Source organism: Erpetoichthys calabaricus, chromosome 12 (assembly GCF_900747795.2).
Source record: "Erpetoichthys calabaricus chromosome 12, fErpCal1.3, whole genome shotgun sequence".
NCBI lineage: Eukaryota > Metazoa > Chordata > Cladistia > Polypteriformes > Polypteridae > Erpetoichthys > Erpetoichthys calabaricus.
This window is the reverse complement of record NC_041405.2, coordinates 63,291,174-63,311,491: the sequence shown is the minus strand read 5'-3', so window position 1 is coordinate 63,311,491 and position 20,318 is coordinate 63,291,174. Positions and strand designations below refer to the sequence as shown.

Here is a 20,318-nt window from a genome sequence, read left to right as displayed (position 1 = left end):
TTAGATCCTTTGTTGCAGCATGACTGTCTCCTTATTTTTTTACAGTTAGTAATTTATAAGGTAAAGCGGCAATCTCTTAATGTGCATAAAAGTTTTATGTAATTCAGTTGTGACAATGCTGTTGCATATGGTTCCAGAAGCATGTGATTTAATGCATCCTTCTTAAATCTTCCGCAGCCAATTTAAAAAAAGAGCAACATTTGTAAGCCATCATGTGTGGGGTCTTTTGAAGCAACATAATAGGTGTGAATTAAAGTGGAGTTTAAAAAACTGCAGGGCACTAACAGCATATGGGATTTCAGGGAATCATCTAGCATGTGACCGAGTAAACTTTATTTAAAAATGTCCTGGCAGCAGATATAAGATTTAATAGGTGGTTTATTGTATTACAACAACAGTGTATATAACTAGAAAATAAAAAATAAACATCCAAAGGGAACAATTTTAGCTCCTCAGCTACAGGAGGCAATCAGACAAAACATTCAAGGCTTTTTTTAGCTGTTCCCTTTGCTACAGAAAGCTCGCCTATCCGGTTTCTGATTGCCATTGAGTTCTCCTTGCCCACTTCATTTTTGAAACACATGCAATTGGCCATTTAGAGGTGAGGTAAGACATATACAGAACAGCCAAGGTAGTGGCTGAAGCTGGACTGAACTAATCCTCACTGCACATCCCTGCTGAATGCTTTTTCTGTTCCGTGTTGCAGGGGGGAAGCCAAAAGCCTCTGAACATTCAGCAGCAGCAGCAGCAGAAAGCTGAGAAATGAATCATCTCTGGATTACAAATGCAAAGAAGGAACTTTTAAAAAAAATTAAAACATTAAGCACATGAAGAGATTATGTCCCCTATAGAACTCTTGTAAGTGTTCTGCAATCTCTGCTGTGAATGGTCCATGGGAGCATTGTTATTACAAGAACACTGCAGAAATGAAAGTGTTTCCATTGAAGTATCCAGATGTATGGAAGCATACGCACATTTATAATTGAAACATGTTTGCGTGCTGTCAGCAAGAAAATTGCTTTCTGTTTACCCTGTTACATTACAAGTGACTATGAATGAGATATTGTGTATGTGTAATATATATTTTATTTATTTTCAAACTGTTAATTTATTTCCAAATTGGGACTTTTTTCAATCTTAATTTTAATAATTTTTCATGAATGGCTAGGTGGGATGATATCTGAACTTTTAAATCCCTAGATTATTGTGTTTATTGTCACTCATTCTTCATCTCTCTTGTTTTCTAACAAACCATCCATGGCCTCAGTGTTTCAATCACTTAGAAATTTAATTTTAGATGTACTAGTTTCCTGAGTGTTTGATAGTATAGCATGCTTTAGGCTTATTGTATAAATAGTGTTTTATTAAGCACCTTTTCTTTGGACAAAAAAAACAAGTTGTGAAGGCTGTATAAGAAGCAACAGGGCATATTAGTAAATTGATGATGTGTATTGTATACAATAAATATGCTGCACAAATTCCATCATTCATTTTCATAACTGGTTTATTGGGTTACGTGGAGCTAGTCTGTAATGGTGATAATAAGTGAAAGGCACACATTCACCCAGGACACAATGCCCAGCATAGAGTTGATCTTGGAAAGGAGACAAGGGGTGAACACAGAGGGAACCCCTGCTAACTCCACATAAGGGCAGTCCAGCTGGGAATCCAAGAGCGGTGCAGCAACAATGTTACCCTTAATACACTCTTCCAGTACATGCTTAAAATCTTTTTATATAATAGTGTGTCAATTTTCATAATATACATCTTCCTTTTTCCAAATGTCTTCACCATTTCCTTTTGTAATTACTGGCTGATATGTTGTTAACTATTTGATTTGTATATCTCATCTTTGTTACTATATATTTGTCATTTAGTCTAATGAATTCGTACAATTAAAGTTTTATTTTTATACAAAACAGTATTTATATTGAAATAGGTTTGTGCCATGCCCACCGCAGGTCGGTCCCCTTTTGGACTCGAACCTACAAGCTTGCTTTGACCAGTCCTTACCTGGAACTGAAAAACTAAGAAGATTAAGTTATTGAGCTAAAGTGATACTGCTTTAGCTGGGGAAGTTACTGTCAACTTGTGGAATTACGCCACAGCACCTTGTTAACTCTGCTACAATACTTTAAATGGGTTCCGCTTGAGGCTTTTACAATTAATACAGGTACTATACAACTTCAATTAAGATGACATGTGTCTCTAAATTCCCCTTTGAATACTACATTTGTGTCATTTCCTCAGAAGGCAGTCATGAGTTCCAAAAATACTATGTTCTGTATTCACATTTTCAAGTCAAACTGTGTCTTGCATACAATAAAGCTTTCAAAGTCTGTTTGATTGTTTGAATCGTTGATTTTTTTCTTTTATATCTTTTATGTAAAATTAATTTGCTTACTTCATATATTTTCTATATTTAATACAGTGCTGTCACTGTGTGTGTGTGTGTAAAAGGCATGAAATAATTTTGAAAAAGAATAAGCATAAATTGAAATTTCAACTCATACATGACATGAATGATGTTTTATAAATCTTAACAATTAATTGAAATATTACAGCTAATATAAGCATGGAAGTGTCTCCGTCTTAAGCTAATGAAAAAGAATTGTGGGGATTATTTTCTATTATTATTTGTGTTTTTAAAAATAAGCAACATATAATTAAATAAGTGCAAAGTTTACCCAAATAAATGACTTCCCTTTGCACTATAATATGTGTGCATTATAAGCACACAATTATTGATATAGGGATTACTTTTTTGTGAATAAAAATGTTTAATTTTTTTATTGAAACTGCAGAGAAACTAAAAGGCAAAAGATGCCTTAGTATTTACTGTTATGTTCTAAGGGAATAAACAAGCTTAACAAAATCAAGTTAAACAAACAGGATTTCAGCTATCGGACTTCACAGTATGTAAAATTTAAATAGTCGACACTCTGTGTTCAGGTGTGTCTGATTTGAATAAAGGGTACCATGCAGGGATATAAAATACATTTTAAAGTAATTGTTTCCTTGTTTCTTATTAATAAAGTCTCTTTTAATATTGCAATATAAAATAGTGCCTTGTTCATTGGTTAGCCTCAGTCACTTTTACAATGTCAACATAGTCCTTTCTTTCTCCTACTGTGTGTGTGTGTGGGCAGGTATATTTTGCATTTATAGAGTTTTGGTACCCACTGTATTTAAGAAAGATAAGGATATAATCAGCACCTTAACTCTGTTGAGATAAACCTGATAAAACTGTGTATTGCATGACATGTTAAGCTGTAGATGGGCCTAGTCTGATCAGCTCATGTGCTCATAGTTTAACAAGTCAAACAGAAGTAACAAAGGAAACATGCATTTGTTCTAGAGGATGCAATTTTGTTTTCAAATTATTACAGTAAATGAATTCTTTTTATTGTTATTTTGTCATTTATTTGTGGTTTCGTTTTCTTTTGCTTGTGGTAGTAAATAAATAAAGCATCACTTTTCCACATCCCATTTCTAGATTCAGCTGCAAAAAGTGTGACATATGGCTAAATGAACTTAATTCAGTTGGCTGGTTGCACAGCTTACACTGAACATATGTTAAAATCAAAGTTTCATCATTTACTCATCACTGGAAACAGAGTTATGAGCACTGAATGATTGAACATTAGATAAAGATCACCCATTGTACACACGCATTGCAGAGTCGGGGGTGCTGCTTTAGTGCAGTGGCTGTGAGAAAATAACTAGGGGATCAAACTTAATGCAGTAAAGGCAAATAAATGCCAAAATGAATCAGGCATTTATACTGGTCTTGTAGGATACTAGTGAAAGAAGAAAGTAGTTAACAACATGGTCTTAAAGTAAAAATTTAAATATTGACTTGAATTTTTTTATTAGTCGATTTCCTTCCCTTTTTATAAAAATAAATGTATGTGTATTTTTAAAAATGTGTGTTTATGTTGGTGCCTATCTATCTATCTATCTATCTATCTATCTATCTATCTATCTATCTATCTATCTATCTATCTATCTATCTATCTATGAAATTATTCACCATATACTGTATACACAGTATATTTGTGCATGAGAGTAGGCATATACACACAAACACGAAAGAGTAGCTTCTACATAGAAATCCATGATGATGTAATCACAAACTATCTATATCTATCTGTCTCTCTATATTACAGGAGATGGCACTGAAACCACCACTCTATGGCACACTCTATGGCACAGACACATCACGATCCCACAGGATAAAAATCAATCTCTAGCTGGCAGTAGCTAGAGAGAGAGAGAGAGAGAGGAAGGCACTGAAGAGCAGCAAATGTACTGTAACAGGTTCTGCTGAATCAAGCAAGACTCTAAATTTGTATCAAGGAGTATCAGAACCTTACTGACGTCACAGTGCTGTCTTGAGTTCTACTTGACATGTTACTGAAACTCGGGCAGTAAAATCTGTGACATTCAGAGTGAGTTTTTTTGTTTTGTTTTTTGTTTTTTTTGTCCCTAATTACTTTACTGTGGTTGGAAATGCCTTCAAGGATGTAGCTTAAGACAAATGAATCCAGTCAAGTTTTGTGAGATACTTTTTAACATGGTTGAATGAGAATAGTATAGAAAGCGATAATGTACAGTGTATGTAGTACCGTATGTATGCTTATGTGTATATGGCCATAGCCACAAGTTCATTTTTCTGTTGTAATGCTCCCTGAGTCAATACTGTAATTCATCTAGTCACCCATTTCTTTCTATTCATTTTATCTTCACTATAACTGCTACCACAGTGATACAAGATTCATTGCATATCACCAAATGCTTTGTGCTCAACCTTGCCACTGTGTCAAATGTGACCATCCATTTATAAAATGATGAATGACATCACTGCAGAGTGCATGTGTTCTGTACTAAAAACGGGTAATTGCAGCACGCAAGGACCAGCATAAAAAAAAAAACATTGCCTGCATAGATGTGGACACCTAGAGATTATTCTGATTTAGTAGCTCTAGGAATGTAAAAAGCAGATGTATCAGCAGGGTGCTTAGCTTCCACATTTTAGCAGTTATGAAAGCATCAGAAGAGAGACTTTAACAATAGTAATACTCATCTTATCTGAGCTTATTATTTGATCTCTAAATTGATTTGGAACGGATTATATAAAATACGTTGGTCCTCATCAATAGGCTTCATTTTTAGAAGTCCCATGGACATACCCATTTCTTTACATCATGCACTTCATTCATAACACTTTATATATTACATATTAGTCCCACTTGCAACAGCATGACCAGCCAATAATAATAACTGAAGGCAAATGCACCAGATAAGGTCACATTAGGTTCACCAATGTGTACTACATACAATATTTAGCACATTCCAGAACTTTCTCTATTACTTGCAGAAAAGTGTCCAAATCTGAAAAATGTCAGTCTTTAGCTCTAAACCCTACAAACCAACGAGTATATGCCAATCAAAGTCAGTAGCTAGCTTTATTCATTGCCATTACAAAGGCTCACACATGCCACAAATGTCCCTTGTAAAAATAATCTTAATCATAGTAATAAAGTCAATATGCAAATCAATGGGTGTAGCATCACTAATATCAGAAGACGTAGCAGCAGAAGTATTTGCCTGATTTTTAAATAGCTTCCCAGGTCTGTTCTGGAAACTGAAGGGGAGGGCGCACAAATTTTTCTTTTTGTTGTGTGAAATACAGTATGCAGCATATGAAAACTGTATGTATTTTAAGATGCTTTGCTAATGTGATACATGAAAATGTATAGAGTAATGTTTTTGTTTATGTATTTTTTTGGCTTCAGGAAATTATTAAAGTTTTTTTTGCATTTTAATATATATTTATGTATGTCTCTCATTTATTTCTAGAACTTAAATCCTTGTTTGCCTGCAGTTTGTGCCCTAAAGTTTCAAAAATAATGACTGAGACTCTTCAAATAATATAAAGGATGTTGATTAAAACAATCCTAATTGGGAACTTGGGCCTGTTTTTACAATAAATGGATGAAATGTGTCCTTAGACAACCTGTCCTTTAGCAGAAAGACTATAAAACCATTGTCTGCGCACTTTGACAACAACATAGAACTGAGATTTCCCTTGTCACGCTTGTTAGGGAGCTTTTCATTGCTCCACAGTCAGTCACTTTGTCAGTTCTAGTTTTGAATTGTGTCTCTGCTGCTTTCTAAACTGTATATTCTAACATGCTTCCTCTTTGCCTGAGAGCTTCAGAGATTTTCTACTCTGAATAAAGAGATTCTGGTTAATTGGTGGGGTTTGGTCCCTTTTCTGTGATGTGCTTTACTGGATTCTTAACTTCAGGCATCTTTTATATTCTGATTTCTAGATGTCATATAAGAAATTTCCATGCTAAATCCTTGTACCGAGGCTCTTTCAGTACTAAGTCATATCTGAACCAAGAATCAGAGTGTTGTCAAGCTGTAAGGCAATTTGCTAGTGCCTGTGTGCCAGTTAGACAAAGTGAGTGGTTACAGTGTTGTTCTTGGGACTTTCATTTAAAAGCTGGAGTCATTTTCATCCTGTTGGAAATTTTGACCTTTGCTTTCTGTGCCAAAAATTGTGCCATTAGGACACTGGAAGGACTCCAGCGCCCCATGCTGGCATTGTTTCAGAAATGAAGACACAAAGAAAGCTTGTCAAAGTCTTTTCTGAAACATCCTGAGTGATGTAAACCTCAGCCTGCATAACCAATAAAAACAGACTTTATAATCTGAGTACTCCACCACTTTCCTGAGGCTCTGTAGAGCTACCAGGATTCCAGGAATCCCCCCTTCTCTCACTTTCAGCGTGTGCCATACATCGCAAAGTTCTTTTGCCTTCTAAGTGTTTTTTTGATTTGAGTTTTGAAAACAGCAAATGTGAAGTCACTCAATGGAAAACTAACTATAAAACAGCAATGATGATATATCCTTGAAGTAAACAATTAAAAGAGAAGTTTGTATTTAATAATTTGTAATTGGTTTTCTCACTTCTACACTTTCATTCACATAGTACATGGTCTAGCTTTTTCATTTTGGCAAATTCTTTAATTTGCTGCCAAGCATATCCTGTGCATTTTCACATTAGGTATATTTAAATGAAACATACGTTAGAATTTCTGGTTTAACCAGATCCTTTCTTTTAAACCATTTGACATTTTAATGACCCCAGCCTGAGTTTTCATTGCATATGTTTTAATCTGGAAATTTAAAATCAAATGAACTGAACAGAAATTAGGGAGAGATGAGCTTGAAACTGACCTAATTTAAACTGCTTCCTTCTACAGACAGTGTGTTTAAATAATTATCAGTATTATTATTAAAGGCTTGGGATAAGGGTGCCTAAATCGTGCTTCTGAAAGGAATGAGAAAAGCTGATTCTTCAGAAACTGACTCTGGAATGCTCCAAGTTTTTGTGCCCTTTTCAGGAGGAAAAAAAAATCATAATTAGCCTAAATGTTGCAAGTTCTCAGCCTAATGTCTCATAAAAGAGCTTCATGTCAAAGACAGTCATCCAGAATGCATTAAATAGCTAGTGACTTACAGTAAGTGTACAATAAAGGCAGAAATTGTATTTCTTCATTAGAATAAATATACAATAGATGTCTGCAGGTAATGTAAACAAAGGGATGAAACACTTTTTTATTTACGTGGCATTCACTCAAATAAAAAAAAAATAAGATGCCTCTCTCAAGTTATGAATGTCTATGTGTTTTTTTTTCTGTTGTACTAATCTCATCTTGTTTTGAGACATTACAGCTAAGATATGTGTTTTTAAATTTTACGTTTCACTAACCTGGATAAATTTGTGGTGTGCAATGGTTCTTTTATTGAGTACAGTTTGACATTAAAAGGCCAACTGCCACTATTATCACAGCACATCATGAAAAAATGAAATTGTTTTGAATGTCAGATTCTTGACATATTGATCTGCAATTTATGAGTTTGCAGAACATTCTTTCATCTCGGTCACTTTCAAAATTTGGTGGTAAATAGCATATTGATCTGCCAACCTAATTGCTCTATCTATCTATCTATCTATCTATCTATCTATCTATCTATCTATCTATCTATCTATCTATCTATCTATCTATCTATCTATCTATCTATCTATCTATCTATCTATCTATCTATCTATCTATCTATCTATCTATCTATCTATCTATCTATCTATCTATCTATCTATCCCTAGTTTCCAAAGCCTGTCTTAGATCTATTCTACCCCTCTTTATTTTTATAATTTTTCTCTTTCACAAATTTTTTTAACTGTCCTAGCCTACTTAACTCACGCAGTCACCTTATTTTATAATGTCCCATCATACCAGTGATGTCTCATGTATTTTTAGACAAACAGTAGCATTACCTATTATACCATTGTAGCTGACCTGTAAAATTTGTGTATTGATCGCAAAGAACACAAGACAGCTCCCACAAATATGATACAATTCTTAGTTCTTCAGATCCTGCCTATACAACTACAGTCTTGCCTACGCAGAGGGAACAGATCTGCTTTTCCAGTAATAATTTTCCTCTCACACAAAAGAGAAAGGGGCTTTGAAAGTGACAGCCATGCCTCTGGAGAGCACTGTCATCCCCTCTCTGGCTCCCAAACACACCTTCTTCTCATTGACTGTCACTCCCACCTGTAACACTGGTGAAGCTTGGCCTGTTTTCACTTATCACCAGTCTTGAAGTATTATATAACACAAAAGCATTTTTAAAGCCTTTTCCTAAACTCTAGAAACAGACATTCTGTTGCTGCTGCCTCCTGGTGCCTTTTCTTAGTACTGCAGCAGATCAGTTTCCAGGGTTAAATTTTTCTTTTATACCTTTTATCTTTAAGGTAATAAACAAAATGTATACTTTAACTTATTTTTCAAAATTAATCATTTTATGTATGTATACTTTTAGTGCAATGAACGAATGAAAAATTACATAAACGTCAGATGAATAATAATGCTTCCTCAGTTCTTTCAATAATTAATAATGTCATAAATATCATATGACTGAATTAAGCTTTTGAGTACAAAACTTCAGCATGTCATGAATATAATTAATGAGATTAATATTCATAACTAGCAGAAAAGGAAGGGAAACTGAATCATACTTTGAAAGTGAGATATTCCAAACCACTGCTCAATACTTAAGCATACCAAGAAGTTGCAAGTGAACAACCTGCATTTTCTCAAAGATCTATTTTTTGCATGCTGTTTGATTGTCACATGCACAAGTAAAGTGGACAGGCCTGGTAACTGAGGCACTTAGAGGTAATATTAGAAGCCCACTAGAAGCTACTAAATGGGAACCTGGTCATTGAGTTTATAATAGATGACTTGTGGCTCAGCTCTTAAGTTTACACTCATGCTGATTTAGTCTTTAAGGTCTTTTAGCCTTTGAAACGGTTCCTCCTCTATAGATAAAGTGTAAAGTTTTTATTTGGGCACAATTGGTGCAGTTAATTAATATACTTATCATAGATAGTAGTTTTCATCACTTCTGAAACTTTAAATTAAGTTTAGCTTCAAGTGTCAAGAGATTGTCAATTTTCTTTACATCTTCAATAAGCCACTGGGGGTCATCAGGTATCTGTGTAAAATTCCCTTCCTCCCTGTTTCATGTTCAGTGATTTTCACATCACGGACATCCCCCTGATCAAAAAGGTTACATATAAATTGGTTGTTGTACCACTTCATTTCTCTTACCACAGGCATTTGTCTTATTTCAGCTATTAGTGCTCTTGTAGGCAGGCGATTTTGGGTCTAGTCCCATCTTGCGACCTAATTCAACTTGGATAAGTTGATTACATTTTATTATAGCCCTCTATAAAATACCAGATAATGGATATTGAAGGGAATATCAAGTGATTCAGTGTGAAAGAAACAGCACCATTTTAAAAGATAATATATTATTTTGGCTAATATGAAGGAAATAAAACATATTGACTTAGGAATATCTACAAATGAGGAGAGACCTGTCAGTCTCTCTCTGTAGTCTGGGAAAAAAAAGTAAAAGGTTATTTCCAGAAAAGAAAGATAAGACGCACACTCTCTCTAGCTAGTTTTTAGATAACAGCTAAGATGGCCTAATGTCTCAAAAAGTGGCTCGTCCTAGAGTTGCATACTTAGTTGACTTAGATTATATAACAAGTTACAAATTATATAACCCCTTGACTTTTTATAAAAGAATAAATTATGGACTAAATGTTTGAGTGGAATACTCAGTCATTAATAAATATAGACATTGTTGTTACAGACAGATTAGTCCATTAAGAAAAATGATACATTCCTGTTATTTTATTTTGAAGCATGCTAAATAAAAAAGACATGTTAACTTGTGTGCCACTTATGAACACAACAACAAAGTTAGAAAGATGTGTCATAATGCCGTATAGATAGATAACTCAGGAGCCCATGTTTTGTGGTTCTTGTGTGCATCTGGGATATCTTGTCTTAAAAGACCTCTTCATTTCACCATTCACAATCTTAAATGCCTCTTGGCTTTAAAGCTTTGATCATTAGATGCGGTTTCAAAAAATAGAAGTTATAAGTACCACTTACTGTATGTCTGGTTAAAATTATGAGTTTTATTTATTTATTTATTTGTTTACTTATTTATTGCTGTCAAGTGGTTGTAATAAGGATTATAATGAAGGGGATATCTAAAGATTTTTAGAGATCTAGAGATTTCTAAAATGGGAAATCATTTCTAAATGTCAGACAGTTTTTCAAGAATGTGTTATTTAAAAAGTTGTGTAAAAGCATATTATTGTTGGCAAAGGTTTTCCCTCCTTTTCACTTTATCTGTCCCAAGCATATTCTCTTTACAATCCAAATACAGTCATATTAAAACTGAACAAACTTTGACTTTGTTAGAAAAGCATGCTCATATGTTTGCAGTTGTCATCGACTATCATCATGATATACTGTAGCAGTGTAGATAGATAGATAGATAGATAGATAGATAGATAGATAGATAGATAGATAGATAGATAGATAGATAGATAGATAGATAGATAGATAGATAGATAGATAGATAGATAGATACTTTATTAATCCCAATGGGAAATTCACATTCTCCAGCAGCAGCATACTGATACAATAAATAATATTAAATTAAAGAATGATAATAATGCAGGTGAAAAACAGACAATAACTTTGTACAATGTTAAATGTTAACGTTTACCCCCCCGGGTGGAATTGGGGGAGGAATGATCTCCTCAATCTGTCAGTGGAGCAGGACAGTGACAGCAGTTTGTTGCTGAAGCTGCTCTTCTGTCTGGAGATGACGCTGTTTAGTGGATGCAGTGGATTCTCCATAATTGATAGGAGCCTGCTGAGCGCCCTTCGCTCTGCCACAGATGTTAAACTGTCCAGCTCCATGCCAACAATAGAGCCTGCCTTCCTCACCAGTTTGTCCAGGTGTGAGGTGTCTTTCCTCTTAATGCTGCCTCCCCAGCACACCACCGCGTAGAAGAAGGTGCTCGCCACAACTGTCTGATAGAACATCTGCAGCATCTTATTGCAGATGTTGAAGGACGCCAGCCTTCTAAGGAAGTATAGTCGGCTCTGTCCTTTCTTGCACAGCAAATCAGTATTGGCAGTCCAGTCTAATTTATCATCCAGCTGCACTCCCAGATATTTATAGGTCTGCACCATCTGCACACAGTCACCTTTGATGATCATGGGGTCTATGAGGGGTCTGGGCCTCCTGAAATCCACTACCAGCTCCTTGGTTTTGCTGGTGTTCAGTTGTAGGTGGTTTGAGTCATTTAACAAAGTCATTGATTAGGTCCCTATACTCCTCCTCCTGCCCATTCCTGATGCAGCCCACGATAGCAGTGTCATCAGCGAACTTTTGAACATTTTGCACAGTGTCCTTTTATACTTAGATATTAACTTCAGATCTGTTAATGATCCAAATGCAAACATGATATATGTAATTGTCTACATTTATAACAGGTTTGGGATATTCTGTTCAATTCTTAATTAGTATGGTATTCATTCACGTAACATTTTTGATTATTTAAAGGTTAAGAATACAACACTTTTTGATTAATGCCATGGACTGTCATCCATTTAAGACTGTGTCCTCTTAAGAAAATGGATGAAAATCCGAAGTTAAACATTTGAAAACCTGCAGCTTCCAACTGTAAAGTTTGCTTTAATACATTTTATGTATATGTTACTGGTAATGTATGAAAGTCAGGTATTGTATTGAATGCCTAGGCAATATATAGAATGCCTGCCGTTTTTGGGCAAAGTATGAAATATCCGAATTATTTTAATATTATATATTCTTTCCCTAGGCATTGTATGTAATACCTAGGCATTATATAGAATGACAAATGCTATTTAGGCAAAGTATTAAAAGAGTCATGAAAAGGCTTTTATTGAAAAGACATATATTAAAATGAAAGAAATACAAAATAAAGTATAGGACTTTCTTATTGAGGAAAACAAGAGAAAATAAAATATGAACCTACTTGTTGCCACGTGACATTAGAAACGTCATTAGTGGGAGTATTTTATACTTTGCCGGTTTGTCTTTTGGCATTGCATAGAATGCCTAGGAAATGTGTGACATATTAATCGTTTCATACTTTGCCGTCCAATTTTCAGCATTCTATATATTGTCTGCCTTTCATACATTGCCGGTAACATATATAAAGTGTATTTCCCAGACCAATGATGCTTTATGAGGAGAGCTGAAAGCTTATATAGAGCTTATATCAAAAGATGGGTATAAATTGCCCTGCTGTTAATGTGTGTGTGTTTTTGTGTGATCTCCTAATTCATCTAGAGCTGGTTTCTGCTTGCGACCAAAAGCAACTAAAAAACAGGGGCTCTCCATGAATCTTGCAGTGGAAAATGTGACTGCGTAAAATAAATGCATACACACTCATCTTTTTAATCATTCAGCATGACTCCAAAGCTGTAAAATGTACTTGTGCCACTGTAAACGTAGCAGTTGGTCCATTGTTATTTTTGTCTTATCACCTGAGCCGCTTAATGGTTTGAAGATATCGTCAATAACAATATGCTTAAAATAGTATTTACAGTATGTTTTGGTATTACTTGAAAAGCTAAACACAACTTATATGCCACCATTTAAAGTACCATTTTATGTAAATCTGATATGCTAAATAGTATAATATAAATATATATATATATAGAACAGTGACACTTATATCTCACATGATGAAGACCTTCGAGAGACTAATCATGGACTTTATGAGTCCTTTTGGGGCACACCACCTGGCCCCAGTCCATTTTGCCTATTGGACAAAGATTGAAGTGGAGGATGCAATTATCTATCTACTCCACAAGCCTTATTCTCAAAAGCTGGCAGCACTGTGAGGATTATGTTTTTTGATTTTTCCAGTGCGTTCAGTATCATCCAGCAATCCCTGTTAAGGTGTAAACTCAGAGTTATGCAGGTGGATGAGCACTGGATAATGGACTATGCGTCAGGAAGACTGCAGTTTGGGAGACTCGGGGTCTGTTTCTGATACAGATGTGAGCGAAACCGGAGCAGCACAAGAAACAGTCCTGCCTTCTTTTCTCTTCACCCTGTACACATCTGACTATAAATATAACACCGGGTCATGGCATTCGCAGAAATTCTCAGGTGATTCTGCACTTACGAGGTGTATCAATAAGAGTAATGAGACAGAATATAGGAGTCAGGTGGAGAAGTTTGTTCCTTTTTTGCAAAGAGAATTGTCTGTACCTTGACATCAGTAAAACCAAGGAACTGGTTTTTGACTTTCGCTGCACCAAATAGCCTGTCACTATCCAAGGAGTGGATGTAGAGGTGGTCCACTGCTATAAGTACTTGGGGATTAAGTGCATTAAGTACATTAATGACAGGTTGGACAAGTCTCATAACACAGAAGAACTACATAAGAAAGCGCAGAGCAGGCTCTTTTTCCTCAGCAGACTGCATTCCTTTAATATGGGAGATCACATACATTACATCTTCTATTTTGTAATGGCCAGTGCAATTTTCTGTGCTCTGGTAACATCATTTCAAGAGAGGCCCATTTCAGACCTGGATACTCCAATTCAGGGTTGTGAGGCTGAAGCCCCCCTCAGCAGTAGGTGCAAGACCAGCACAGGGCACACTCACACAAACACTCACACTAGTGTAGGAGCCCATTTGGAATTGCCTGTTGACCTAACACACGTCTGTGGGAATGTGGAAGGAAACCTCATAGCAACACAGAGAGATATGGAAAACTTCATTTGGGCTCATGTCATCTAGATTTCATGTCAGGTGCATTAGTTTGCAAACATGGAGATGCTTAATTTCCGTTTGATATGCCCTTTAATTTAATGAATTGTGCCTCTCACTGTTGTGATTAGTTTAATTTGAGGGCAGTTTCAGGTCAGCTATGGGATTGGGATAATAACCAGAAGATTCTGCACAAGAGTTCTGGTCTTCTTGTAGATGTATTTGTTTTACTCTTCATTTAATAGGACTGGAGTCAGTACTCTGACTGTAATTAAGAGAAAGCTGATGATAGTCATTGATATTTCAGTAAGCATGGAAAGTCCTATTTATACAGAAAGTTGTCAGTGAGCTACTTTATTGTCACTTTTTAATTAAGATTTTTTAAAATGTTTTTTGCTTTGTTTTTTTATGTGACATCATTTTGCACAGTTATGCAACAATTCTTTGTCCCCATTGGTGTCAATCTGGGCTAGGAGAATACTTTTCCATAATAGGGATACAAATTTGATGATTTTAATGTCCACATGCTGCTGTAGATTTCTTTATTTTTCACTTAAATTGATTAAATACCAACAGAATAGCTAGAATAGAATGCTGAGGGAAACATTCTTATTTTCTTGCAGTGGTCATGTACTGAAAAGTAAGCAAAAACAGCAGCCAGTTCACTTGACCTTAATCTTGCACTTCTGCTGTCAGGCAACACAAGAGCTGAGGGTGGCTTTCTGTGTTCTAAGTGAGACTTGCACTGCCTCTGTTTTATACTGTTGATGTTCCAGAGAAAAAAAGGCAACAACATGAGCTGATATCTTTCAAACAATGGAGAATCCATGTATGCTTCTGCAGTGTAATTTTACCTGAAGGCATAACCACATTGACAAAATGCATCATTTTGCTCACACTTAATTTCTTCAGTGGGACGTTTCTTTATCATTGGGGGAACATTTAAAGAAAGGTTTCCCTCCAGAGCATGTCAGAGTATAGAATGATTAGCAGAGCATTTAGAAGCAGTCAAGGCCTGGGAATAATGTGACCAAGCCCTCTGGCTTTGCTGCCGAGCTACAGTGCAATTTGTGCATGCTCTGTGAAATGGTGTATGAAACGGGAATGCATTCTGCTGCTAGACTCAAGGCACTTTTGTGTTCAGTTCTTGCCAAATCTCAGCTCAATCTAAAATACATAAAACCGTGAGGGCTTTATATACTTTAATATGCAAATAAGGCCAAAGAAATCAATGTTATTATTTTCAAATTTAGAAAAGCACCACAATATATACATGCATGCATATCTGTAATGTGCATGTGTAAAATATTCATACTGATGATATATGGTATATGTCATACTCATTTAATCATATGATTTCAAACTAGGATTTTCAAGTCAGAGAAGAAGAGAAATGACACAAAGGTACATGGCTGTAGAAATCTGGAAAAATCTACTCCATATACAGTACCATATTGAATGCTTATTAATTTGTGATTACAGCTAATTGACTTCTTTTCAATGACATGCGCGGCAGCCTTGCAAACACCAAATGTGTTACTTTTATATTTTACTAGACATTACATGTACAGTACGAAAGGCTCTTGGAAATGTGTGATTATTTGAGATAATTAAGCTTAATGGTAAAAACATAGATTAAATAACCTTTATACCAAGAATCTAAATAATGTGAGAGTCAATATTGTGAAAAACAAAATTATACATACAGTTATTCCAGTTATTCATTTTATAAGGTGGACGATGTTGCTGAAAGAAAATATCCAGTCATAATAAGAATGTGCTAACTTTGGTCATTGTAAAGCAGATAACAGCAAAGGTGCTAACAGAGAAGTAAGCAAAGGTTATTACTACATGGAAAAAATCATCAGTTCAGTGAGAAAGGCAGACAGAGGAGTAAGAGAGAATAAGAAACAGAGACTGACATAGAGTTCTAGAAAAGGTTTTAAAAGAAGGCAAGTTAGGTGACAGCAAGTTAAATCCAGTGCAGTTGGCGAAGGCTGTGTCAGTGTGCATCTGTAATGGAAAAAAGCAAAGTGTGTCATTTAAAAGCAACTGTTTACTAATACATTCTCTTTCCAAGAAAATATATATTCTTATACTAACAATTAATATATTCTGCTGCTATATTCCATTTATAAAGTTTGGATGAATTTCTGATGGGTTGATAGTAAGAATAGCTAGTTGTTTATTTTTAATCCTTAGATGGAACAGAGGCATAAAATAAAGTACAACTACTTCGTTACTTTACTTAAGTGCATTTTTTAGCTCTTTGTATTTTACTTGAATAAATGTTATTCAGGGCCACTATTACTCTTACCCCTCCACATTTTTAGGCCAAATAGCATACATTTAATACATTGCATTTTCCAGAAAGTCCTCATTAGTCATTACACAGGCCAAACTATTATAAATTCATGAAAGAGGCCCATCAGGTGTGTTGTCAACTAGTTTATAGATAGATAGACATGAACATATACATACCAGAATGACTAAAAAGGAAGAATATTATGGTGTAAACGAGGTCCCCACAGTGTTTATTAATACACTTCTGCTGAATGATTTGTTGGCTGAAAGTCCTCAGTGTTACTGTGTCAGAGAGAAGTTGTTCAGTGTTGTTTATAATTGCTACCACCTCCAGGGGTCCAGAATGTGTACCATAACTGAGCCTGCCTTTTTAATTACCTTGTTGATTTGGTGGTACTTTCTTGAAGTGATGTTACCAATTCAGCACACCACAGTTTTGAAAATCTCACTTTCCAAAAGATTTGTAGAATATGTGAATTGTTCTCATTAAAGGAACACAGTCTCCTAAGAAAAAACAGTCTTCTCTGCCTTTTTTATACAGTTCCTCTGTGTTATGAGACCAGTGCAACCTGTCTTTGATGTGGACCCCCCCAAGTCCTTGTAGGAGTGCACCACCTCTACACCCACTCTCTGAATAGTGACTGAACATAGAAGCTGTTTGGTGCAGTGAAAGTCAATAACCAGTTCCTTGGTTTTGCTGATGTTAAGTTGCAGACAGTTCTTTCTGCATTAAGAAACAAATGTCTTCACCTGACTCCTATACTTTGTCTCATCCCCATTATCAATACGCCCCATAAGTTCAGAATTATAAAAGAATTTCTGCAAGTGACGTGACCAGGGGTCTCATGTATAACGCCGTGCGTAGAACTCACACTATAACATGGCGTAAGCACAAAAGCGGGAATGTGCGTACGCACAGAAAAATCCAGATGCAGGAATCTGTATGTACGCAAACGTTCACGTTCTTCCACTACATAAATCCCGATCAGCGTTAAGAGTAACGCACGTGCACGCGCCTTCTGTCCTACCCCAACTCCTCCCAGAATTACGCGTCTTTGAATATGCAAATCAATATAAATAGCTTCCTGAGAGAAGACAATGGGAAAAACACGGGGGAAAATATAAGAATTTCAGTGAATACCAGGTGGAGGCAAAGGAAAAACGTACAATTTGTTGGTTTAAACAGTGGTATAATCAACAAAAGGAAGTTGATCGAGTGACAGAGTGTCGGAGAAACTGGAAAGCTCAAGTTCACAAAGTCGCACAGTGCCCGAAATAAAAAAGAAATCACATATCAAAGTCGCCGTGAAAAGGCAAGTCGTAGCCCACCATCTGAGTGTCATATGAAAGCTTATTAGGGTACAGACAAAAAAAATAGGCACACAGTGGGAAAAAGCACGAAATGTCAACTTTAATCTCGAAATTTCCACTTTAATCACGTAGTTTATTTTGCCATTAAAGTAGAACATCATAAACTTCATCTTAAAATCGTTTAATTTACTAGTTTCTCAAATCCCATTGTAACTAAAGTAGGACGTTAAATGCTTTGTTCTGTATTTGATCTTCTTTGTGCTCTGTGTGTGAATCACTACCTGCTTCTTAAACAGGCTTTCTCTTTCTCCAACAGGACACATAATCCATTACATTCGTGATATTACAGCTCTCTGAATAATTAAAATACTGAGATGTATACGTGATATCTTTTTCATGATGATAGGAATGAAAGCATGTTATTAAACATGGGAACACTGTGGCGCAGTGCTTGTTCATATCTCACGCAAGAGGCTTGCTGCGCCATGCGCGACCTTCAATGAAATAATTTATCACAGCCAGTACTGTCTCTTTCAAATGTACTAACCTCCAATTCCTGTCCTTACATTTCTTTCTCCAAATACCCAATCGGCACACAATCAGCTATGTAATAGACGTGAAACCATCTGTAAGCTTAGAACACCGATTCTTCAAAACTTTTAAGGAACATTGAAATATCTTCGTAGTACATGTTTAATTATTCCATCCGTCTATCATTCCAGTGTCGCCTCAGTGCAAGAATACAATGCAATGCAGGAACAATCCCTGAACTAGCTAGCGCTGCGGCATTGTGTCCTCACATGTTTAATTATAAACAATACAGATTATTTAAATGAAGTTAAAGTTTTATCTGTATAATATAATCAACATATTTTGCTGCATTTCATCTTAAAAATGAATACCGTCATCATATGCAAATACGTGCTTTATGAAGTGGCGCAGGTTGTGCAATATTATAACTGTAGTGCAAGTTTACAGTGAGGTAATTGTACTTATAAGTAAACAGTTCTACAAGGAGCACTTGATGGACTGATTGAGTGCGTTTATAGTTCTTGGGATGAAACCTTTTTTAAACCGCGAAGTCCGTACTGGGAAGTATCTAAAGCATTTTGCCTGGCTCAGGCAGCGACTGCTTCATGCTGTATACCGATATTTCTCTTTCCGATCAGCTACTGCTGTGATTCCCCACTCAGATACAGTGATATAAATACTCCGAGTGGTGCAGTGAGAGTAATATTGAAAAAGATGACCTGCTGTGGCATCCCTTAACGGGAGCAGCCGAAAGAAGAAGAAGATGCAGTGAGAGTTACAACGCTAAAGCAGTTATGGTATTTGGAATACTATGGCTATTCCCTGGACCATTATGTTGCTGCAGGTTAATTACAATCAGATGCATTACACTAATAAACAATATGAAGTTAGTTTCAGTGTATTTATAAAGCCACGTCAGGAATGTGGAGCTAAGAAAGAAAGGGTGACCACGCAGGAACAGTAGCACTGCTTTGACGCTGGGTGCCGCAAGTCTGCAAAACCGAGCAGAGAAATTGCGTACGCCAAGGTATGAGTTACCGTGGAAATGTGCGTGGCTTTACACCAAGTTTAGGTTTTATACATCGCGATTTGAGCGTGGAAACGGGAGTACGCAACATTTCTGTGCGTACGCACCGTTTATACATGAGGCCCCAGGTGTTTTCTTTATAGTCTTGTTATACAGAGTGAAGGGAAAATGAGACAAGACTGTTCCTTGTGGTGCTCCAGTGTTGCTCACACCGCCCTTGAGTCTCACAAACTGCAGTCTGCCTGACAGATAGTCCATTATCCATGACACCATAGGCTCATTCACCTGAATATCTCTGAGCTTACCCCTTAACAGAGGTGTAAGGATGGCATGTAAGGCACTGGAGAAATCGAAAAACATAACCTTCACAGTGCTGCCAGCTTTATTCATTCAAAAATAAAAGTGCCATAGTGTGCCTTTCACTACTAATGTGTTCCCATCCTTCCCAATCACTGTTAAGAAATGGAAACTGTATGTTCATTTTCCCCACGGTCATATTTTAATACTAAGTTCAAATTTGTTAAATGCAAAGGTGATTCATATATAATGTACTGTAGTGTCTTCTATGCCTGCTGGCATCTAAATAATCTCATGCTTTCAAAAATTTGCCGTTAAATTTGAAGCATCATGTTGAGGTAAGTTTTCTTTTTTCTTTTATGGAGCCCCTGAAGTCCTAAAAAGTGGTGTCTTTTTAATCTTGAGTAAACAATGTATGTATGTAAATACGCACAAAATATCACAGTGTATTACTACAAGCCCAATTAGTGAAAGGTTAGAGTGAGCCTGGCCTTAGAAGTTGATGATTAACTGGAGAAGACAGACTCAGTTGAGATCTTGTGTCCAGGGAAGAAAATGCTCCTGTGCCTGGAGGGTCTAACAAACTGCCACCAAGATCTTGCTTTCCCTTGTTATGTTAATGCTA

The 20,318-nt window shown here is 36.1% G+C and overlaps 1 protein-coding gene across 3 annotated transcripts in view; it reads left to right on the top strand.

The window, feature by feature from the left end:
• The window catches only part of pcdh11 (protocadherin 11), a 970,759-nt gene that overhangs the window by 74,878 nt on the left and 875,563 nt on the right, over positions 1-20,318 (top strand). The window contains exon 4 of one of the 3 annotated variants that reach the window (XM_051935328.1): positions 4,170-5,832. The exons of 1 other annotated variant lie outside the window; for it this stretch is intronic. In XM_051935328.1, the coding sequence (XP_051791288.1) occupies positions 4,170-4,253 (84 nt within the window). In that variant the 3' untranslated portion in view covers positions 4,254-5,832. Of the gene's footprint in view, positions 1-706; positions 1,781-4,169; positions 5,833-20,318 lie in introns of those variants that run through there. One more of the 3 variants, XM_028815647.2, reaches the window with a different exon arrangement.